Source organism: Xyrauchen texanus, chromosome 39, assembly GCF_025860055.1.
Source record: "Xyrauchen texanus isolate HMW12.3.18 chromosome 39, RBS_HiC_50CHRs, whole genome shotgun sequence".
Taxonomy (NCBI): domain Eukaryota; kingdom Metazoa; phylum Chordata; class Actinopteri; order Cypriniformes; family Catostomidae; genus Xyrauchen; species Xyrauchen texanus.
The window spans coordinates 25887148-25912238 of record NC_068314.1 but is presented as its reverse complement, the minus strand read 5'-3'; the positions used below and the strand labels follow the sequence as shown (position 1 = coordinate 25912238).

Here is a 25091-nt window from a genome sequence, read left to right as displayed (position 1 = left end):
TCAAACTTAATAACAGCCTGTTTCCATTGAACAAGTTCAAAATAATTGCAAATACTTAATTTTGAAAAGTATTACATTATTTTTATTCATATAATAATTTTACAAACAGTAGCCTAATCTTTGCGGTGGTGGAGATGGGGTGCTGCTCATATAAGAGAATCATTAGATCATATTTGGCCTCATGTTGCTCAGAGCAGTTATACTTGTGAAATCAAAATCAGACGTTTGAAATCGGAGTTTGTGAAATTCCTTCCTGAAAAGTTGAAGACAATCCATGATGTATGTGAAATTTTTCCTGATCCAACAGTCCTGATGGAAATTACAAGAAGCCCAAATACTCAATAATAACAGGGTGTTCCAGCCCCACAAACGACACTTTTGGGGCAATTTCAACTAAATTTGAACAAAACACAAATTAAAGCTCTTTTTTGCAATGCCAAAAGAACCTGGAAGAGCCAGAGCCGAGTGTTTGTTTTTAAACAGTAACTTCTATAATGCATTAGCCTGTAGGATCTTTATGGTTACCACTGTGCAGTCACAGGTGTGCATTTATAGTTGTTCACAGCGGCCTCAAACACGGCTCATCCAATCAGAATTTTTATTCCGGGTTATTCTTTTTTACAATCTAGAATTTTCTGCCAAATTGTTCACATTTTAGTTCAAGCTCCCATTCAAGCTTGCATTTAAATTCAGAGTTTTAAACTCCTCATATGTCCATAAGAACTTTACTTGCCTGTTGACTGAGTCATTTTTATAGAAAACGGGCCAATACATATCCATCACTCTTGTGTGCAGGTTAGCCCCTGACTTTTGTAAGTGAACATTAGAAGTACATGCATTTTCCATATTGTGCTGTATATCAAGTGATTTAGCACATATCATTCACACCATTAGCACCCCAGGGAAGAGCTTAATGCTTTTAATTGACTCTCTCTACAATTCTAGTCCCTGGGTTGTGCCTGGGTTGCCAGGCAACAGGATGAAAGGTCATTGAGTAATGAGCCGAACCATTCCCAAGACTGCTGGTTCTGTTGTCTATCTCTCTCTCTCTCTTACTATTTCACGCCTGATCTCTCTTGATTTCTTTTTTCATGACTCAAAAGTGTGCGGGCAAGATGCCAGCATGAAGTATTGATCCAAAGTTTGCCTCCATGCACATTCAAACACACACACACAAACATATGTGTGTGTGTGTGTGTGTGTGTGTGTGTGTGTGTGTGTGTGTGTGTGTGTGTGTGTGTGTGTGTGTGTGTGTGTATAGGCAAACTTTGGATCAGTACTTCATGCTGGCATCTTGCCCCCACACTTTTGAGTCATGAAAAAAGAAATCAAGAGATAATCAAGCATGTGTGTTTATATGTATGTGTGTGTGTGTATATATATATATATATATATATATATATATATATATATATATATATACACACACACACACAGGGACCTTCACCAGACTTGCTCAATAGCTCACTCTGTGCAAGGAACATTCCAATCAATACAGTCCACACTGTGGTGCTCTCTCAGATTGTATCAGTTTTATAGGCTCAAACAAGTTATTTGGATATACGAGCAAACAAAAGAACTAAGCAAACAAAAGCTTGCAAATACAAAATCTTTGTCTGTATAATTGCTTTTAAATAGATAAAAATGGGTGACAGCTCTGTTCTGATATGGCTGCAGACAGCTAGAAAAACCATGCTAAATACAAATAATAAAACTCTACTTAATATATAATCATGTATTTGGGATAACAAAATAAGCTTATAACCTTTAAAAATGAGGAGAATGCTTTCCAGATCCTTTGTTTGCATCCAATCAAACTAGTACAAATTAATATGTCACTTGGTAGAAGCTAGCCAAATTTGGCAGACGTCAACAGACAGGTTGTATGTCATGTCCTATCCTCGTCCGCAAAAACCATGACCAAAATTAATAAAGGTATAAGAAAATACAACCCAGACTACATTAAATACTAGTTAATGTTGCAATGAGAATTAAAAAAGTTTGTGACGCCCATAATGTGTTTCGTATTGTAATTTAAATATAATAAATAATAATAATAATAGATCTCAGTTTTTGATTTTAGAAATATTTTTTTAATTTTGTACAATAAACAAATTTGGTTACTTTGTTGGGTCGCCACCCTACGTACAATGTTAAATCTGGGTCCTGAGGCAAACCGCAAAGTTATTGAATGTTTTTTGACAAAAGTTAGGGATGAGAGTATAGTTTAAGTATTATAATTAAAACAACAATTAAAGGCTTTCTTTGTATTAGTAATATTGTCATGATATGTTGTAAAATTCTTAAACTACTCAGACATACACTGGCGGCCAAAAGTTTGGAATAATGTACAGATTTTGCTCTTATAGAAAGAAATTGGTACTTTTATTCTCCAAAGTGGCATTCAACTGATCACAAAGTATAGTCAGGACATTACTGATGTAAAAAAAAATCAGCACCATCACTATTTGAAAAAAGTCATTTTTGATCAAATCTAGACCGGCCCCATTTTCAGCAACCATAACTCCAACACCTTATCCTTGAGTAATCATGCTAAATTGCTAATTTGGTACTAGAAAATCACTTGCCATTATATCAAACACAGCTGTAAGATATTTGGTTCGTTAAATGAAGCTTAACATTGTCTTTGTGTTTGTTTTTGAGTTGCCAGAGTATGCAATAGACAATATCTTAAGGTCAATATTAGGTCAAAAATTGCAACAAAAAAAAAGGAAACAGCTTTCTCTAGAAACTCATCAGTCAGTCAATCATTTTTCTTGAATGAAGGCTATAAAATGCTTGAAACTGCCAAACAACTGAAGATTTCATACAAAGGTGTACACTAAGACAAAGGACAACTGGCTCTAACAAGGACAGAAAGAGATGTGGAAGGCCCAGATGTACAAATGAACACGATGATAAGTACATCAGAGCAGCTAGAATGCCAAGAATCTGCAAAACTGTCATTGCTGCACATGGAGTTTTTGATAAGAACTCTTTGAAGTAGTTTAAGACGTTCTGACCATTTTTTTCAAATTGTAATAGTAATTTTTCACATTATTAATGTCTTGACTATACACTGTGATCAGTTGAATGCCACTTTGGTGAATAAAAGTACCACTTTCTTTCCATAAGATCAAAATCTGTACATTATTTCAAACTTTTGGCCACCAGAGTAGTAATAAATAAATGCAGTAATCCTCTAATCAACTCTGAGACCTGGTCAGGCAGATAAATAGACTGTAACTGTCTTTAACTTCAATATTTAGGATTAATAGCACAGAAGCCTTATACATTACCCAGTAATATAGAGAAGAAATATTGTGTCACATCAGTGATTTGATTGAGTGTAAATATTTCCATATTCCTCTGAGCGGATTTGATCAGAAGAAAACTGATTAGAAATGCTGCCCAAGCTGTGAATGAATGAGATACTTATCTTAATAATCCACATCCCATATTAGAGACAAAATATGATTTTAACAGCATTTAAATGGATTGGTTATCTCAAAAGATACATTATTACCCTCAGTTGCAGCATAAATTATGATTGAACATTCAGTTCTATAGCCGCGTCTTACGGAAGCTTATGGATTTTTATATGGTAATCTAATGAACAAATGCTTTTGGCCTTCAGGTACTCCAAACTATCAGATCCAGCAAACTGGCTCAAAATCAACAGGACCAATGGAAGGATCACCACCACAGAAGTTCTGGACCGTGAGTCGCCGTATATGAAGAAGAACATATATGAAGCAACCTTTTTGGCCGTGGACAATGGTAAAGATTGAGCAAGATTAAAACTTTATGTAAAAGTATCTCTGGATTTAAAAAGTGTCCATGGAACAGTGTAAAAAATATATACATTTAAACGATTGGATAGGTCAGTTTGAAGGGCACCTTGTTAGCTTAAGCAAGTTCAGTTGTCCCACGGAGCCAACAAACCTTTCACAGCCAATTGATTCATATTCTATGAGCACTCCAATATTTTTCTACTCTGATTGGATTTAATTCTCTTTGCTCTATTCAACCAAGAAGGAGTTCCAACAAAGCTGCCATCCAATCACAGCTGATATGCTTGTCCTTTTTCTCTCAAATTGAGAGACTGAAATGGACCTGATTGCTTAACATAGGAAGTTGCTTTACAAGCTCAGAAAACTTTGCTGGGAGTTGGTATGATTTGGAAATCGACTAATCTATCTGCCTGTCTTGTTGTTTTCAATGGTGTCCGTAGAGGCAGGCCTTGTCAGGCATCTTATCTGAACAAAAGTATATTAGGCAAAATCAATATATCTCTTGGGACTAGTATTTTGTCAAGCAGTTGATACAGTTGTCCAGGATGGCGAGGTTATATTTTAGGGTCATATTGGACCTTCTAATAACAGAATTTGACAAAATAAATTTTTATAATATGTAGCCTGTTAGTCTCAAGTCAGGGCAATGGGGAATGAGACAGGCCCTATTTTCCACAAATGCCCCTCATCTGTGACAGCAGATTGTGTTGTCAGAGTCCGTATATATCTGGCCATTGTGTGGTGTGTTTTTGTGTTTGATTCGCATTTAGACATAGGGAACAGATGTGTCTGTTTCTTTAGGCAACGTTATTACACTGTGCTGTCCTCTGAGAGGGCCCAGCTTTATTAAAGAGAAAACAGCTTTGTGAAAAATTTATTTGCAGTTATCATTTGTTATACATGACACATTTGAGACTTTTCAGACAAATACATAAACTATAAGATCATAACCCCTGTGCTCTCCTGACTATCGTTATCCACTTTCATTTTATTCCTCTCTCTCTTTCTCTCATAGGTTCCCCTCCTGCCACAGGAACAGGTACTCTCCAGATCTATTTGATAGATGTGAATGACAACGTACCTGTCTTAGTTCCCCAAGAGGCTCTGGTTTGTGAGAGGTCACGGCATGGAAATCCAGTGAACATCACAGCCTCTGATTTAGATACAGAGCCCAATGCTGGCCCATATGTCTTTGAGCTGCCCTCTTACCCCTCCTCTGCCCGCCGTAACTGGACCATCTCGCGTCTGAATGGTGAGACATGAATATTACATACTTAATGTTCATCATACTATAAGAAACACTATAAGATGAGATGTGTCACTCGTATACATATGAATGGGAGAAATCACAATGCTAAATATGGTGGCTGTAGGCATGAAAATCACACCTTAAAAAGAAACAATCACCTTTTTGATAGAGACATCACCTGTCTGGTTTCATTAGAATACACTTGCACTTGCAGGACCAGTCTGAAAAATAAAAAATGTTTGTGTCTTTTTAGCCAAAGAAGCACAATTGATGGAACTATTGTTGTCAGAATATATTGATAATTTTAATTAAAGTATTTAATTGTAATCTTGACCTACTCTTTTGGAGATTTTGGCCTTTCTCCATTTAAGTATATAGGAGCTGTATTTGTATGACTAGGAAAATGCTGCCAGGAAGCTTTACGAATATGGCCACTGAGTGCTATATTGACTTGAAGTCTGACTCGAGGCTACAACTGTAGACTTGAATATTGCCTCGAGTCTACCATTATCCATAAATAGATAGTTGCAACCCTGATGTTGATACATAATTTTTCTTAGTTGCGAAGGTTAAAATAAGCTTAAAATATTGTTGTAATGGCTTAGTGTAGAATTAACAGTTGCAAATTGATTTCAGATTTATAAACAGGTTCACTCTCTGGTTGCATACACCGATCAGCCACAACATCAAAACCACCTGCCTAATAATGTGTGCCCCTCGTGCTGCCAATAGAGCGCCAACCCGCATCTCAGAATAGCATTCTGAGATACTATTATACTCACCACAATTGTACAGAGCGGTTATCTGAGTTACCGTAGACTTTGTCAGTTCAAACCAGTTTAGCCATTCTCTGTTGACCTCTCTCATCAACAAGGCATTTCCATCCACAGAACTGCCACTCACTGGATGTTTTTTGTTTTTGGCACCATTCGGAGTAAATTCTAGAGACTGATGTGTGTGAAAATCCCAGGAGATCAGCAGTCAAAGAAATACTAAAACCAGCCGCCTGGCACCAACAATCATCCATGCGATTATCTAATCAGCCAATCGTGTGGCAGCAGTGCAGTGCAAATCATGCAGATACAGATCAGGAGCTTCAGTTAATGTTCACATCAACCATCAGAATGGGGAAAAATTGTGATCTCAGTGATTTAGATTGTGGCATGATTGTTGGTTCCAGACGGGCTGGTTTGAGTATTTCTCAACCCATTAAAAATCATGTGGCTCGCCGGGTGTCTCACCATTCACCAACAAATGAACGTTTAAAACTTTCTAGAGATAATTTTCCAGCAGAAAGTGTGGATGCGATTACAAAGCTTGAAGTCAATGACACTGATCTGATTTAATTCTGAATAAGTCGTACAGCATACTCCTTGTGAACAAGGTTTGAAATGAACACCTGCCAAATGTGGATTTTGTATTTTCCGTATTTTCAGTATTTTGCTGATGTTCCGGCCACTGTGGAAGGTGACCTGTAAGATTGATGTTTGACGAAACGTGATTATATTTTAAAGACCAGACGAAATAAAAGCCACTGATGTGTGTCTGATTTTATATGCATGCATTGAGATCTGCTGTTCAGAGTGCAATGAAAGCACTTCTCCAAAACACACACATGCATAGAGTTCTGGGCCTTGTTTCCCAATAGCTGTTAAGAGCATTTTCTTTGAGTGATTTTATGAATGTTCCTTATTTTTTATGTGCACCCAGGGTGCGATATAGCACCCGCCACCTGCAAAATGCGACAAGGCTCAATCCAGTTCGTGAGCTCCTCATTCAAATGTATTTCATGCACGAAAAATATTTTTAAGAACAGACAAAAGCCATCAATGCTTATGTCTGATTCACTGTTTGTTCAGAGGCGTGCAACGGAACCCTGTCTTGTGGCGCAAGCGCATGTAAAGAGTTAACACTACTTTCTCTGTTTCATTTGACTGAAAACTGTTTGGAAGAATAATGTAATCTATAAGAATGCTGCAAATGATCTCCGATCATCTCATGAGGTGCTGTGAGTTTCGCTTTATTTCCATGGAGCAGTTCGCACTTACACATTGGGAACGCAACTCTGCAGGTTCAGTAATATATACCGGTATCTTTGTATAAAAGAAACAAATACGAATGTGATTAAATCATGAAGTAATACAAGACACGTTCACCTTGAACCTAAAATTTTGTTTTATTTTATTTTCTTTAGCTTTAGTTCTTTTATTACCAAAATACAATACAAACACATTCCATAAGAACACGTTTGACAGCATTTTTTGGGAACACAAGGGAATTTATTAGGCGTATTTATTATGATATTTGATCATTATCTTTACATGTATAATTATCTTTAGTCCTTAATTTGTAGGCTATAAGTAATTTTCACCTGTTGTGATACTTGCGTGATGTTAAATGGGGCCATTGGAGAAACGTTTGTATTTGCAGAGGTGGTTATATATAAGCTTTTTTTTGTTTCATTTCAAGTGCAATATGAATTTATAAATGTTTTGTGTTTAAGTTTTTCGTGTTTCAATAAATTAATTTAAGAGTGACGTCTTTCCCGAGAGCAGGGAAATTCGTATCAACAGGTTAAAGCAAAGTAAATAAATCAAAAATATTCACCAACATTGGGGGTTGACCATATAATCGGATATCGCAATATTTTAAATGTGATTATCATGAAAATATTAATTACATATCGCCCAGCCCAAAAGGAGTTACATTTTTCATGAACAATTGTAAAATAAATTTTATGGAGACTCCACAAACGTGTGTACTCAATTCCATATTGCAGCATGTTACCTATTCATTTTTGCATATTTGTTTGTTTTTGAGTAGTCTATGGGCAATAAAAAAAATTTATTTTATTGAAAAACTTTGTTTTTGAAAATAGTAAATTATTAGTTTGTGGTATAGCTCTTTCGAAAAAATGCATCAACCAAAAATGTAAAAATTGGCTCCATAGTGTAAAAAGGTTCCTGACCCTTGTTCTAGCACCTCTAGAATGCAAAATCTACTCTGGAGCAGGGCTTTATGACTCTTAAGTATTATACAGTATGGTGCTTAACCCAAGGTTAATAGTGGCATTAATTCAGGGTTAAAAGCATGTTAACCTAGGGTTAAGTGTAGTGTGAAAAGTCTACAGTTTAATCCTGCAAAAAGAAAAGGTATAAACTTGTGTACTGATGTGTTTTAAGGTGCTAGGGTGCTTAAGTAAACTGGAATGTAAGAAAATGAAAGAATTTTGTAAAACAAAACAAAAAAACTTTTCTTTTTTTTTAAGAAAACATCTGAAACATTCAGTGACCATTGCTCACACACAACTAAAAGTGCCATATTTAACATTTCAGTCTTCCCATTTCAATCAATACTATCTGCGTTTGCTATATCTTTCTCTTAGGCAACTATGCCCAGTTGAAACTGCGGATCCCGTACCTGGAGGCAGGCATGTATAGAGTTCCTATTTTAGTTTCCGACTCCGGAAACCCTCCACTTTCCAACACTTCAGTCTTGAAGGTGAAGGTGTGTCCTTGCGATGAAAATGGAGACTGCACTGTGGTCGGGGCAGTGACTGTTGCCAGTTTGGGAACTGGGGCTATCGTCACCATTCTCATCTGCATCATTATACTGCTCAGTAAGTGGATGGATGTATGGATGGATGTATGGATGGATGGATGGATGGATGGATGGATGGATGGACGGACCATGAATTTTTCCATACAACATGCACAGTGATTACTTGCTGAAAAGTTCAGTTGTAATTTAAAAAGTAGATTGGGATTTGAACCCAGGTCCACTTCCACGCTAAATGAAATTAGCATTATTAAACTAACACATCTGATTCATTTAGTACTAAGTTGTTAAAAACATGTCTCACCTTTACGAGAGCACCAAGTGAGTTAGGACTGCCACTGGTGCCCCTTCAAGAAATATGTAAATGACGCTCTTGTATGTGTATGTGTGTCTTAAGGCATGGTGCTGTTCTTTGTAATGTGGGTGAAGCGAAGAGAAAAGGAGCGTCAGATGAAACCTTTATTGATTGACCCTGAGGATGACGTCAGGGATAATATTCTGAAGTATGATGAAGAGGGTGGAGGAGAGGAAGATCAGGTCAGAGTCGCACACATATGCACACACAGACATTGCTTTCATCGATTGTAGAGTCAAGGCTGTTTGTAATTATTCTGCTTCTCCACTGTCTGTTGCAAGAGCATTTCTGACCCTGTTTTGAGACTGCAACTGGCATATTTATACTTCGGTTGCAGGACTATGACCTGAGTCAGCTGCAGCAGCCCGAGTCTCTAGATCACATCATGAGCAAGCCTGCAGGTGTACGGAGAGTGGACGAGAGACCTGTTATCCTAGAATCTCAGTACCCTGTGCGACCAACAGTACCACACCCTGGAGACATCGGGGAGTTCATCATTGATGTAGGCTCTGTTTATTTCTTATAAATGAAGATAATTAAGATCAAGGGCTTATGCTGAATGTTGCAGAAGTGCTTAAATTAAGTAGATATTATGTTTCCAGCCTAAAACATTTTTGGTGTTATTTATGCAAAATTATATTACATGGTTCATTATACACATAACTATGGTTGGGAAGGTTACTTGTTAAATGTATTCCACTACTGATTACAGAATACATGCTGTAAAATGTAATTTGTAATGTATTCCGTAGGTTACTCATGGTCAGTAACGTATTCTAAATACTTTGGATTACTACTTCAGCGCTGGTAGATTTTTTTCACTTGTTTTGACTATAAAAACTCTAATAAATTCTCTGAAAACATAAATATCTTATGCAGTGTTGTTTCTAAAACAAGATAAATCAAATTGATCTTGTTTTAAGGGTTTTTAGATATTTTTATAGGAAAAAATAAAAACAAATATTATCAAGAATAAGATTGTTGCCCTAATATCAAAGGTCTTAATAGAAAAATGAAATTATGATCCAATATGAATTTTCTTTATTAAAACATATGATCATGCCTGGTAACGTGCATGTAAAATGTTAAATGCACATATACATATTATGTGTATAATGAACCATGTAATACCGTAGGAAGGGTCGGTGTCGAGGCAGAATTGAGACGTGAAAGTACGCGTCCTTCAGGTCTACCGCTGCGAAACAATCTAGATGCCGGACGCAAGTTAAGTTGTGTTTTTGCTTGAGCATTTTGAATGGGAGTTTGTATAAGGCCCGGTTGAAAACTCGCAAGTCCAAGATCGGTCGTAAGCCACCGCCTTGCTTGGGTACAATGAAGTAAGGGCTGTAGAAACCCTTCTTCATCTCGGTTGGAGGGACAGGCTCTATCGCGTCTTTGAGTAGAAGAGTAGCGATTTCCGCGTGCAGGGATTTGGCATGTACTACGGAGAAGCGGACACCCGTGAAGGGGGCGGCGGCCTGACAAACTGAATTGCATAACAGAGTCGAATGGTCTGCCCTGCCGCAAACCTGCCACCAGGGGCCATGCTCCGTCTGCTCGCCGAGGGCGTCCTCCTGCGGCTTAAAATAAAATAAAAAAAACGTGCTGCTCTGCCTCAACCAAGAGTGGGCCCAGCTCTCAGCCCCAGCGTCGAGCACCCTGCAGGAAGCGCATGCCCTCCCCCACGCCTCACGGACCCCTTCGAGGAAAAGACTAGAAGCACTTACCTTATTCCGCAGGGGGCGGGTTAGTATCTGAGGAGGAGGTCCTGTAGCGGCGTTCTCTGGACTCGTCAGAACTGACCGGCCGGGTAACAGTTGTGGGGCTGAGGCCGGAGGGTCTGCGTCCAGCGTGCCTGGACTGTTGAGGTGTGGCGGCAGAGTGCTGTGAGAACGGCATTTGCGGGCCAGGTGACCCAGAAAGAGGAAATTGCTCTATTAGCAGGTTTGCGGCAGGGCAGGATGCCTCCGTCTGCTTCTTCACCGCTGAGGACTGCTGGGCGGAGTCGTCAATGGTGCCGCTGAATGGACGGAGCTGGGAGACAGGGGCGTTCGAGAAAGCGTGCTTTGTCTACCTCCCGTATTTCGACCAGATCCAGTCCATAGATTACGTTTCTGGACCACAAGTTGGCCATCGCCCATGAGCAGTGCACATGCCCGAGGAACCAATCAAGTAGCCGTGAGGGGGGGTTCGGTCCAGCCTCGCGCTAGTGGTACCCGGGAAAGCATAGTGGATCTCTGTGCGTCAGGCTCAGACTGGGCGAGCAGATCCGAAGGTGGTGGCTCAGACGAGTCATCAGCATCAGACACCGCTGTAACGCTCTCCGATGCAGCGGCGATATCGTCATCCAATTCCGGGAGCTCAAGGGACTGGCCAGCCGGCCGCGAAGCGGGCCGCACTTATCCCGAGCTCGGATGGAAGCAAGCAAGCGTGCCGGGGAGGCGGGTGGTTTGAGGGGATTTACCTGGCGAACGCTCCTGTCATTATCCCCAAATCGCCTCCATCGCCCACGGCGCCTGCCTCCCGTAGGAAGGAGGCGAGGCACGGGGGCGGCTGAAGTGGCTTTCTCTCATGACAAAAGAAAGCCGCGACCGCAGTGCTTCATGGTTATGTTCTCGCACTGACATAAACCATTGGAGAGAAATCACTCATCCCGAGCTCGGACAGAAGCAAGCATGTGTGCCGGGGAGGCGGGTGGTTCGAGGGGATTTACCCGGCGAACAGAGCGCGTCATTGTCATTGTAGAATCCAACAGCAGGCAGAGTCAGAGGAACAGGAACGGGTGTGTAACTCGCAGCTGACTGCATACGCGACCATCGGCTCCGAAGAAACTCAACGTATTTGCCCGCTTTTATGCCCGTATGTCCGGGGGCGGGGTATGCAAATACTGTCTGTCTAATTCCCATTGGCCTTTTTTCATAGATCAGAGGCATATTCGGCGCTCAAGAGAGACCCCTAGTGTCGCTTCTTTGACACAACGTCGAAGTGAGCGACAGACGGGGAACCTAAACAACCGGGAACAAGGGTTAGGTTAGGGGAAAAACTTTACTGCTCAAATAATACATGAGTTGTAACAGTGCTTTTATAAAATTAAAAGCTTTACACTTCTGCCTTTAAATCCTCCAAAATTTGCCCCATTCACTTCCATTGTGCATAAATGCCTTAATCATCCACCACTGCTGAAATGCTTGTGTAAATATAATTGTGTTAATTTTCTATTGCATATGTTCTGACTTCTGTATCTTATGCTTCCTCCCTCTCTCTCTATCTCTCTTTCTTTCTCTCTCTCGCTCTTTCTTTCTTTCTCTCTCTCTCTCTCCCGTTCTCTCTTGCACACTTATGTTAGGGTCTGCGTGCGGCAGATAATGACCCCACTGCTCCCCCCTACGACTCCCTGCTGGTGTTTGACTACGAGGGCAGCGGCTCCACAGCAGGCTCTGTCAGCTCCCTGGACTCCTCCAGCTCTGGGGAACAGGACTACGACTACCTCAATGACTGGGGTCCACGCTTCAAAAAGCTTGCAGACCTCTATGGAGGTGGAGGGGAGGACTAAAGATGTGAACTACAGGAAGCTGGAGGGGAACAGAGGGGGCCAGGAGGGACAAATCACTTCTCAGATGTTTTATCTGAGTATGCCAAGCCTCCGAAGCAGGCTGAATATTTCTCAAAAAAAGTTCCTCTGCAAGCTACGGAGGCATCAAGAGGGGGAGATTTTTGCCCTGCAGCCTGCTCTGGACCTTTGCTGCAATCCACAAGTATTTTATGGCTTTTTACAATATTTCACATTGTGGTTTCTTAAGTGTTGTTTTGTCATTCCTCTCGGACTGCCTGGAGGCGGAAGACGTAATTGAGACGTGACAGGGAAGGTGAACTCTCTGCGCACAGGAGTAAAATAAAAAACAAGTCTGCGCACTCTCTTTCTCTGTTTGCTTTATCACTGAGGAGAGTTCCACACACACTTTTTCTCTCAACTTGAATTTAGAACAGAAGCACTGTCGTTGATAAAGTGCCTTTTGTGGTTTTGTATCGGACTCCTGCAATCTCAGGGTCGGTTGCCATTTTGAAAAGTTTCTTCTGTTGGGCACACTCTTTCATTCCTGTCTGCTCCTCTCTACTACTTTTCCTTTCCTTTCATCCCTGCATTAATGGTGCAGAATGCCTCTTTGACTGCCATGTGACAAACAAACAAAAGGAAATGGAAAATGTTTTGTCAAGACTTTTGTTGATAAAGACAGAGACTCATGTTCCTTGAGAAATCTCATTCACCCTTGAGGTATTGGAGTGTAAGAAGTACAGTGATCCAATTCTAAAATCATAATTAGTTTTTTCTTAAATACTTGACCGACCACAACCATATAATGTTATGTTGTGTGCAAAATCAAGGTCTTTATTTTTAAAGAAGAAAAAACATTAATGGAGAATGCCTATTAGCTCATACTCTTGCCTGCCTTGTACGATTTTGTGTTGCGTTCCAATTTGTAAAGGTAATTTAGGCATGACAAGTTGTCAGACAGCGAGACTAAACATGATGGCTGAAGAAACCCAACTTTAAATGGATTGCATCAGAAGAAATCTTTTTTTGGTCTTGAACATTCCCCTTTTCTAACTTTGTAAGTTGATTAAAATATTATACGTGCATGACTTCTTTCAAAACAATGTCTCAAATCTCTCGCACTTGTTCCTCTGTGATCAGAATGTGATATGTAGTTGGCAAAGAATATCCACCATCAATATAATCTGAAAAAAAAAAAAACATTAAAAAATATATGTTTTAAATGCTGAAATGTACTTATTTTTGAAGTATTATCTGAAACATGTGCTGCTTTTCAAGCTCTGAACTGGGCTAAATGACCCTATGGTTTTAAGTGTGCGTGCGTGCGTGTGTCCGTGCGTGCGTGAGCAGTTTTAAGTGGTTTACGAGGACTTTTTTAGGTTACAAACTGGTAACTTCAAGGGTATTATGCTATAAATGTGGTTCATGAGGACATTTCTAGTGTCCCCATAATTCAAATCCCTTAAAAATCATACTACAGAATGTTTTATTAATCATTTAAAAATGCAGAAAGTTTTTTTGTGAGGGTTAGGTTTAGGGTTAAGGGATAGAATCTATAGTTTATACAGTATAAAAATAATTATATCTATGGAGAGTCCTCATGATGATAGCTGCACCAACGTGTGTGTGTGTGTGTGTGTGTGTGTGTGTGTGTGTGTGTGTGTGTGTGTGTGTGTGTGTGTGTGTGTGTGTGTGTGTGTGTGTTTTTGTGATTTACGAGGACAATTTTGTAAGTTACAAACTGGTAATTACAAGGTTATTATGCTATAATTGTGATTTATGTGATTTATGAGGACATTTATAGTGTCCCCATAATTCAAATCGCTTAAAAATCATACTAAACAATGTTTTATTGAAAATGTAAAAATGCAGAAAGTTTTCTGCGATGATTAGGTTTAGGGGTTGTGTTAGGTTTAGAGGATAGAATCTATAGTTTATACAGTATAAAAGTCATTATGTCTATGGAAAGTCCTCATAATGATAGGTAGACCAACATGTGTGTGTGTGTGTGTGTGTCTATATAATGTAGGATTTTTACATGTTTTTATATGTTTGTGTTTTGTATATTTTATTTTCCCTTAGGTTTCAATTTCTGTTGGCTATTAGAAATGCAGCAGCACTCATTTTTTTCTGTCTTGCTGAGAAAAGTGTCTTATTTGTTCTTTCCCTTGATAAGGGTCTAAACCTGCATTGCAGAGAAGCTTAAAAGTCATGCCTGCTCCACCATTCAGTTTAACTGATTTCTCTTTCCATCTCAAGTATTGGATGTGCTTTAGAGAATAAACAAACACAGTTTTTTCCAAGAAAAAAAAAGTTAAAATGTGGTCTTTGTCCTGTCCATAATATATCCATGATTCTTTCTTTTGCATGAGTGAGTTTACACTTTTACATCATCGAGTGACAATTGAATTTAGTTTATAAATGAACAACCTGGTCTCATAGAATCACATTAAAATAGCTACATTGCCTTGTTCATGGTGGCAATGTCCTGGTGAAATATACACTAAAGGCACAACAAGTTTTATTCACAAATCAACAGTTCAATGGCAGATTTACAGTTCATGAATACTTATTTTTTGCTCTGTTCCTCACACAATGCTATCAAATGACATCAAAACACTTTTACTATAGCGATTGATTTTTAAAACGATACATTATATGCTAGTATTACATGACCAATTGACCAAAAGTTCAGCCAAGATACTCTATGTGGTATAAGCTGATAGGTGTCTGAACTTGTTATGTGATAGCCTGTTGGCATACTCACGTGTGACCTGTTAAACTAATCGGCTTGCATGGTGTGAACTGTTTGGTTCTTTGACAGAGAATCAAGCAGCCAATCAACTTGCATCTTTTTCTTTGTCTAACATTTAAATGGTTAAATTTTGCAAATAAGTCGGTTGTACTGCAGCGTGCTGCGAAAAAATTTCTCTGAAAATGCTATTTGTTTAGGTGGTGCTGGGGCTTTTTCTTTCAGCTTGCACGGTAAGGTCGGCTTTTGGCAATGACACATAGCAGCACGTCCTTAACAAGGTAAGCCTTTGCCAAAACTGTCTGGCATGCATCGATGTCTTAGGTCAATAGATTAAAAACATACAGCTAGTCTAAGTCACTAGTTAAATAAGCTCTAGGCATTCCTGGTTCAAGTACACATAATGGGTTAGGTCACTAGCCGTTTAAGCTATTCAGATAAGCAGGCTGAGGCACACAGAAATGTAGTTCATTAGCGTTAATCCATTTGGCAGTGGCCAAGGCACACATAGTTTACACTCTGTGTACATGACTTTTCGGAGCAGCAGCAGTACATAAGTCTTTGCTATAAATCTGATTGGTTTGGGGGGTTGTGTTTTGTATTTGTGTTATTTGTTTTGTGCAGCTTTCCTACATTGTTGGGAGATTGTTTGTAATGTTTAATGTCATACATACTTGATGCAGTGTGTCTTGAGTTTTGTTTAATTGTCCCGCATTTACCTTCCCTTAAGATGTGACAGGAAGCATGTTGCATTATCAGTGACAAGCTAATTTCGGATGTTGTATTATTTTCCTCTTACTTTTGAATTTTTACTCCACTGATGGCTAGGTTTAAGTGTGGGGTTTGGGTTGGGGGGATTCCTCTTCAGCCTGTACAGCTGGAAACAACTTGCTTTTGGCACCCCACTGTGGACATTACACCCAGAAATTAGAGCTCACGTGCCCCCATGCTCAACAACAGTTAACGCTTTGGCCACTGAGGGCTGTGTTTTAGTATGCACAGAACGATTTTACTTAAAAAAAAAAAAAGTCAACCTACTGTTTCTGATTTTACTGTGAGATCAGTAATTTATTTTGCAAAAATGTGGAGTAAATGGAGTGTGATAGTTTCTGATTGCACTACAAAACCAGGCCATTTTTAAATTATCATTAGAACTTCTGGATTTCCATGCATTACCATTAAATTAACATTGCATTAACCTAACTTTGGATGAATGCACATTTGCACATTGAACCTCTCTGTCAAGGGAGGACAACATTTATTTTATATAAAGTTTTCTATCATATGTATTTATATGAGCCGATGTGTGAAGTTCTTTCACATGTCCTAGTCAAAGGGCATAATTAAAACTGGCATAATTAAAACATAAGGAGCACCACTAATGGCAAATCTCTGGGAGGAGATTACAGACAAAGACTGTAGACTTTATGGAAATTATAAGTGGGTAAAGATATGAAATGTCAAAAGAGAAACAATGCTTGTCTGTTTGTTTGTTTGTTTGTTTGTTTTAAACCTGGAGATTTAAGATTTTGAAGGGAAAAAAACAATGAAGTTAGAAAAAATGAAGGAGAAATTTTTAGGATTCTGCACTACCTTTAAGTCACCAGTCAAAAGTATTTTCACTAGTAGTCTCAGACTTTTGGACCCCACTATATATATATTGCAAATATAAATAATTATTTATTATATAGAACAACTTACAGTGCATTCAAAGTATACATTATATCTTTTTGTGTGTTCCCTAGGAATGGAATGCATGACCCTGGCATTGCTACTGCCATGCTCTACCAGTTTAGCTACAGGAACCCAATCAGGGATCTTGACATGATGCAGGCCAGACTCAATCCTGCCTTTCTAGAAGTACTAAAACCCTAAAATGTAATGAGCACATGCCATACCACATGCAAAATCCCTGCCTTGTTGTTTTCATTTCATTTATTAACCTTTTGCCCATTTTAAAGATGAATGCAAACAGAGTGCATTTCCATTTGTTTCAATCAGTGCAACTCCTGCTCTAAGCATCTCTATCTGTCTGTGTATTATGCTTCTCATACTAATGATAAATATGTTTGAGTGCCTGCTTCTGTTTTATCTATTCTTCATGTATCAAAATTGAGTATGTCTCTGTGGCTCAGCACTGAGCGAGAGAGCAAAGGATGTAGAGACACCAGAGAGAGTGAGCGCTGTAGGGGTTTGGAACTCTCTGTGGCCATGTCTATCAATTGGAGCTCTGATTAATCCCTTGTTTTAATCTCATCAAGCTGAACACTGCTAATTACCCACAGACAAGAAGAGAGAGGGATGAAGAAAGAGCAAAACATTAAGAACATGTGTCATTAGATGCAAGGAGGGGTGGAATGAGAGGGCGAGAGGGAGGAGAAAAAGAGAAGAGTGATAAAAGGAAAGTTATCCTAGTGGAGAGGGATCCACCAAGACGGGCTCTCATACTGTTGTTCTTAAAAATAAGAGCTGTTACAAAGAAAAGTGTTTAATCATAGGGTTTTTAATTAAGTGATCTGTAAGATGAATTTCTTTCGAGCTGGTTCTCATGCAGCCCAGCCACTGCGGGAGAAACAATTATAGCAAGGCATGCTGATGGAATATACACTCACCTAAAGGATTATTAGGAACACCTGTTCAATTTCTCATTAATGCAATTATCTAATCAACCAATCACATGGCAGTTGCTTCAATGCATTTAGGGGTGTGGTCCTGGTCAAGACAATCTCCTGAACTCCAAACTGAATGTCAGAATGGGAAAGAAAGGTGATTTAAGCAATTTTGAGCATGGCATGGTTGTTGGTGCCAGACGGGCCGGTCTGAGTATTTCACAATCTGCTCAGTTACTGGGATTTTCACGCACAACCATTTCTAGGGTTTACAAAGAATGGTGTGAAAAGGAAAAACATCCAGTATGCGGCAGTCCTGTGGGCGAAAATGCCTTGTTGATGCTAGAGGTCAGAGGAGAATGGGCCGACTGATTCAAGCTGATAGAAGAGCAACTTTGCCTGAAATAACCACTCGTTACAACCGAGGTATGCAGCAAAGCATTTGTGAAGCCACAACACGCACAACCTTGAGGCGGATGGGCTACAACAGCAGAAGACCCAACCGGGTACCACTCATCTCCACTACAAATAGGAAAAAGAGGCTACAATTTGCAAGAGCTCACCAAAATTGGACAGTTGAAGACTGGAAAAATGTTGCCTGGTCTGATGAGTCTCGATTTCTGTTGAGACATTCAGATGGTCGAGTCAGAATTTGGCGTAAACAGAATGAGAACATGGATACATCATGCCTTGTTACCACTGTGCAGGCTGGTGGTGGTGGTGTAATGGTGTGGGGGATGTTTTCTTGGCACACTTTAGGCCCCTTAGTGCCAATTGGGCATCGTTTAAATGCCACGGCCTACCTGAGCATTGTTTCTGACCATGTCCATCCCTTTATGGCCACCATGTACCCATTCTCTGATGGCTACTTCCAGCAGGATAATGCACCATGTCACAAAGCTCGAATCATTTCAAATTGGTTTCTTGAACATGACAATGAGTTCACTGTACTAAAATGGCCCCCACAGTCACCAGATCTCAACCCAATAGAGCATCATTGGGATGTGGTGGAACGGGAGCTTCGTGCCCTGGATGTGCATCCCACAAATCTCCATCAACTGCAAGATGCTATCCTATCAATATGGGCCAACATTTCTAAAGAATGCTTTCAGCACCTTGTTGAATCAATGCCACGTAGAATTAAGGCAGTTCTGAAGGCGATAGGGGGTCAAACACAGTATTAGTATGGTGTTCCTAATAATCCTTTAGGTGAGTGTACTTCACGTATTAAAGCTTTACAGGTGGCTTATGGACAACACTTTGTTATTAATAGTTTTCCTGTTCAAATACACTTACACATATTTTTCCTCTTCTTGATAAAAGCCTACATTTCTAAGACCATGAATGAGAAAAAAAAAACACAGGGGCACCAATGTTTAGTCATGGCTCACTTCTATGTGACCAAAAATTCAACTGATTCGATTAGTCTAGTGGTACAGTTTTTGACAAGTATGAAAGGACATAAAGCCTACTGTAGATATGGGTAGTTTACATCCTGCAGTGTAAAACATGCTATACTGCAACAATTTTAATCAGCATATTGCAAATACTTTTATAGTCATAATACATGCAGCTCTTATGACCTCATTTTAATTCAGAGACAACATGGAATGTTTGGAATGTACTTTTAAAAATTAAATCTTTATTGCAGGGTCATTTAAAGGAACTAATTAAGGTAAAATATGTGATTAAAACAGGCAAAAAAAATTGTAATGGTCTTAAAAACTAATAGTGACCAGTTATGACTATTTGACATTTTCTCTTATCTGCAGGGGTGCTGTTAGGATTTTTGGGCCCCCTGACAACTTTGCACTCTGGGCCCACTATCTTATTGCAACTCATACAGCATTTATTGTTTAATATAGGTTATCATTATTAATAAACATAAACATAAGCACAAAAACCTATAACAAAAAACACTAAACGTCTTAAAGGAATAGTTCACCCAAAAATGAAAATTCTCTCATATACTCACCCTCATGCCATCCCAGATGTGTCTGACTGTCACGATCCCTTGTTGTCTGCCCCGTGTTTTCTGTTTCACTCCGCACGTCACACTCCATGTTACGTTCCTTGTGGTCCGGCCCATGTTTTCACCAGTCCTTGTCTAAGAAAACTACACTTCCCATCTTTCCTTGCCCTCACCACCTGCCAGCACTCACTCATTGTTTTCATCTGCTTATCGTTTAGTTCCATCACCTCGTGTATTTAAACCCTGTTTGTTTTCCTTTCCCTTGTCGAACATTTAATGTTCACGTTTCATGTCGTTGCTTCCCTGGCCTTTGTCTGCTGTGTCATTCATGTTTGTTGCCCTTCGTGGATGTTTCCCAACCCATGTTCACCTGTGTATTAGTTTAGTTTCTCCCATCGTGGACTTTTCTTTGTTCCAGAGTCTGTTTATTTTTGTGCTTATCAATAAAACCGCGTTTGGATGCGCACTTCTAATCTGTCTTGTCCTGCTTCCACACCAGTCGTAACACTGACTTACTTTCTTCTGCAGAACACAAATTATGTTTTTTAGAAGCATATCTCAGCTCTGTTGGTCCATTCAGTGAAAGTCATTCAATGTTGTCCAGAATTCAGGCCAAAGGTCCAAAAAGGAAAAGAAATAATCCATAAGACTTCAGTGGTTAAATCTACATTTACAAAAGTGATATTATCTTTGTGGGTAAGAAACAGATCAATAATTAAGTCCTTTTGTTTTAACAATAAATCTACAATAAAGGGTGGCCAATATGACCCATATCTTACAGTATATCACGATATGAGTAGTTTTACATCACGATAACGATATACAGTATATCATAATAAAGTATTTTTTTCAGGAAAATTAATAAAAACTGGTTAATGTATTACATAAACATATTGTAATATCTTTTTTTTTTTTTATCCATCTAATTAAATACTTTATACATGAAAACTACTTATATAATTTTCTCTTTATCTGAAGCTTGAAAAACAAAGAAAAAAAAAAAGATCTACTCAATGCAATGCAACAAAGAAAATAATACATAAATACGTAATTAAAATGACACTCCATGCAATAGATATGAATTAATGTGGAGCGCATCTTATAATAATCTTGGCTCTTATGAAATCGTTGAGAGTGCTTCATTTTGAGGTCATATAATAGATTGCTTGTTTTACCACAGTGATTATAATTACACGACAGTTGGCAGATTTTTATTTCTCTTTTGTGAACCAACACCACAGATGTCTCACCTGTTTTAATAACAAGCTCCTTTTCATTTTCTTGATGTTTTTATCAATCATATTATTTATAATTCATAAAAAAATTATTAAACGATGGAGATGTAGAAATATTTAGTGTCATCAAGCGCACTTTCGACATGATAAAGAGATGATCCAGTTGTCTCTGGATCACAGTGATTGCTGCACAGCAGAGTGTAAGATCACGGTGGTCTGCTGCATCTTCCGCAATCTAACGCTCAGAGTCAGATTAGAATCAGAATTGTGCATGCAAATGTGTTCAGCAACAACTTTGTTGTTATCCCTTTAGTGAATTGGGCACTAATCCAGCGCATGCAAATAAATGGCGCTTTTACTTGCCACAATTAATTCTCCCTTAGTCTCAAGCGAAGCCCTGCCCACTGATGAATACATTCACACCGTGCACATGGATATTTACATAATGCAAAATACATGACAGTCTATAGTGAAATATAAATTTAAAAAGAAAATTGACACTTTAGAGTTTATTGTTGCATCGCACATGACAATATGACAATAAACACAGAAATAAATAAAAAGCTATATGGCCTATTTAAAAAAATATTATTTAGACTTTAGAGTCAAGGTCTTTGATATGTCCAATACAAGTAAAAACACTGGTGAATTTATTGAGGTCTAACCTACATGGTCTTTACCTCAGGCCACGACTTAAAAGTTCAAAACTTAAAACATTTTTAATTTGAAGAGGGACAAGAGAAGCAGTCATGTTAACTTAAGTATAGGCTAAGAAGCCCTTTATAATGCAGGGATCCACAGTTTTCCAGAGCATCCACTGGGCAGTGCCATGATTATTTTAATGTCTATTTCAAGAAGTAATGTACAAACTACCAAAACGAGCGGATTCCAAACAGAGAACAAAAAACATTTAAGTGTTAGTTGGAGTTAAAACGAGTTGAAGCTCAACTTGTGCAGATGTTGGGTCTAATAACAAGTTAAAGTAGAATGATATCAACATAATTAACCTTGGACCATTGCTTCATGTCATCTGCCCAATCAGGTGAGGCACTGCAAAAACAGTCATCTTGACTCTGGGATGTATAGGCACTATAGAGCCACATGTTTTGTTTTGTTTTAATTTTTAAGAATGTTGTATGTAAACATCATACTATCCACTGTGAGTGAAAACACTGGAGACCTTAAATTGAGTAGCATGTAGCTAATCATGATTTCCATTGAGCTTAACTTGTGCGCATACTGCTTCTACTCTTTCATGCAATACATAAAAAATTGACAAAATTCAAAAAACAAGAAGAGAATGGCACACAGCTATAAATGCTCCCATATAATTTAATAGAAAAGACAAAAACATTCCTAGCATTGAACCTGAAATGCTACTTTACTCACTCTGCTGCTCTGTGCGTCACGGAAAGCTGGCTGAGTGAAACCATTCCGGACAGCTCATTACATCTGCTGGGCTTTCAGCATTTCAGAGCAGATCACATCAGGGAGTTAACAGGGAAAACGAGAGGTGATGGAACATGCTTTAACATAAATGCAAGTTGGTGTACAGATGTAACAGCATTGAAGAAGATGTGCTGCCCTAATTTAGAAGCACTCTTCCCCAACTGTAAGCCTTTCTACTCACCATGGGAGTTTTCCTCATTTCTGGTGAGTGTTTACATTCTTCCATACACGTGCGTGAACGCAGCACTGCAAAAGCTGGCTGATCACATCGTAGACATGGAGCAACAAAACCTGGATACACTTATTATTCAGAGATACATTACTCTCATTCAGAGAGACCCATACGACACTTTCTGTGAGACGCAAACACCACGTTCAGTGAGACGCAAATGACACGTTCAGTGACAACAATGCGTGAATTTTAACACGTCAACAACTTGTTAACAACGCGTGATCTCAGACTTCAATTTCACATACTTCTGAGCCATTTCGCCACTTGTCCAGTTTGAATGGGTGAGTGTCATAAGTTCGCATTGGCTGCTGAGCACTAGGGTTAAGCCATTTCTGTAAGCCTAGGGGTTGCCTACCACTTATAGACTCCTATGCTACCATTATTTAACATGCTAAGGATCCTCTTATTTTTTGCCCTTTTCTTCCTTTTTTGTGTAGACTCTAAAACTAAAATATTTGGTTTGCAGTTTTATCAATATTATTCCATATGTATTAATTTAATCAAGATAAAATAGATCTTGGAAGGACATTCTAACTTTAACACCATTCATCAAACTTTAGTTCCCTTATGACTCCAGATTTGGCGCGAAACTGACCGCATAAAAACAGGTGTACAGACACCATTTCCTCCAGAAATTCTTCCTTCAAGACAGCGTTCATCCCTTGTCTCGAACCCATCTACCTTTCGCCGTCGATACACACGAGTCAGCGGACAGAATCTTCACGGCAGTGAGAAGACTCTCCGCTCCCCTGCAGTGCTCCGGTGAACATCTCTCCACCTCGCCTCTTGGCGCTTCGCTGGTGAACGGACCTCAGCATCCTGATTCTCTGCAGCACATCAGCAGGTTTAGAGTATCCTTTAAAAAGCAATAGATTTGTGTGATATAAATATAAATTATAGAAAATATATATTTATATAATATCAAAAAGAATCACTTATGGAACGACAAGATGTCCTTGTGCAAGAGACACATCCCGCCATAAGACAACCATGAGAGCTGCGTTTTCTGTCTGGGCCGCACCCTCGCAGAGTCAGCTCTTATAGAGACAGACTTTCCTCACTGTGAGGACATGAGTCTCAAGTCGCTTTGCTCAGGAATCACCCTCGTTCTGATGGATTCAGCCTCTCGCTCCCTCCCACCCACCTCTTCTGTGATACCCGAGGGTTCACACAAGGAGGCACGGCGGGCCGTGAGGACGAGCAGGATGAATTTGAGCTTTCACGTGCCACGAGCCCCTCAATCTCCACGAAGCACATGTTTCCCAGTACGCTATGTGCGAGATGATCTCCGGCCTCTGAAGGAGCGTGCGGTCTCGTCTCGTTTGGCGGATCTGACTCTGGGGATGATGATGATGTCATGTCTCTTGTCGCATCAGGCAAATGGTCAGTGGATGATGCTGCCGCCTCTCCCCCCAGGGTGAGCGAGGAATGTGCACACGCCACTGACAGGGAGATGCTCCGCATCCTTACAAGGGTGGTCGAAGAACTTCACCCTGACTGGACTCCCCCAGAGGAACCTGAACAGTCTCGCCTTGATGGATGTTTCCAGCAGTCCGGATGCCGTCTAACAGAGCATCCCACACAATTCTTCTTTGTTTATTACAAACTATTCAAGTCCTGGTGCGCGACCTTATAAGGCACGCTCGCACAGTGACACCATCCTCTTTAATGTGGATCACAGGAAAGAAAATGGTTATGCCTAATTACCCCCTGTGGAGGAGGCGGTAGCGGCACACCTCTGCACAGTGTGTAACATGTACATCCTTCCAAACCGTGTAGACAAACGTCCGCACAGGCAGGAAAAGCTTACTCAGCAGCAGAACAAGCTGGATCAGCACTCCATACATTGCCGGTGCTCCAGGGCAGAAATGAGTGATAAGGAAAAAGACACTCTTTTGGATGCTCCAGTGTCTCCAGTCGGCCTTTTTGGTGGCTCTATGAATACGTTTACTGAGAGTTGTCACGATTCAGCAGCAGTCACAGGCTATGAGACACTTTATGCCAAAAAAGTGTATATCACAGCCAGTTCCCCTTGCTCTGTTTCGAGCCAGTGCCTGACTAAAAGCCCCATACCTGCTGCCTCACAGGCACCTGCATATCAGCACGAGCAGCAAAAGCTATCCTGATGGGCACAACTCTGTGAAGCGGAAAGCAGAGCCCGTGATTCCCTCCGGGTCTGCTCCAAAAAAAAAAGGCTGGATTGGAGAGACAGAGAACACTGTTCCCCATCTCCTCATTAAGTGAGCATTGCATCATATCATACGGTGAGCAAACCAAATTGCCCTTTGTCCCATTAAGTGGATGTGTGGCGAGCCCTAACGGGTATTTCAGAA

The 25091-nt window shown here is 39.7% G+C and overlaps 2 protein-coding genes across 2 annotated transcripts in view; one reads left to right on the top strand and one right to left on the bottom strand.

The window, feature by feature from the left end:
- The window catches only part of LOC127633033 (cadherin-4-like), a 389224-nt gene extending 375451 nt beyond the window's left edge, over nucleotides 1–13773 (top strand). Inside the window, exons 12-17 of the mRNA XM_052111894.1 lie at nucleotides 3638–3780; nucleotides 4810–5046; nucleotides 8429–8662; nucleotides 8999–9138; nucleotides 9294–9458; nucleotides 12303–13773. Of these exons, the coding sequence (XP_051967854.1) occupies nucleotides 3638–3780; nucleotides 4810–5046; nucleotides 8429–8662; nucleotides 8999–9138; nucleotides 9294–9458; nucleotides 12303–12509 (1126 nt within the window). The 3' untranslated portion in view covers nucleotides 12510–13773. The remainder of the gene's footprint in view (nucleotides 1–3637; nucleotides 3781–4809; nucleotides 5047–8428; nucleotides 8663–8998; nucleotides 9139–9293; nucleotides 9459–12302) is intronic.
- The window catches only part of LOC127633040 (chemokine-like protein TAFA-1), a 588934-nt gene that overhangs the window by 88478 nt on the left and 475365 nt on the right, over nucleotides 1–25091 (bottom strand). The window lies entirely within an intron of this gene.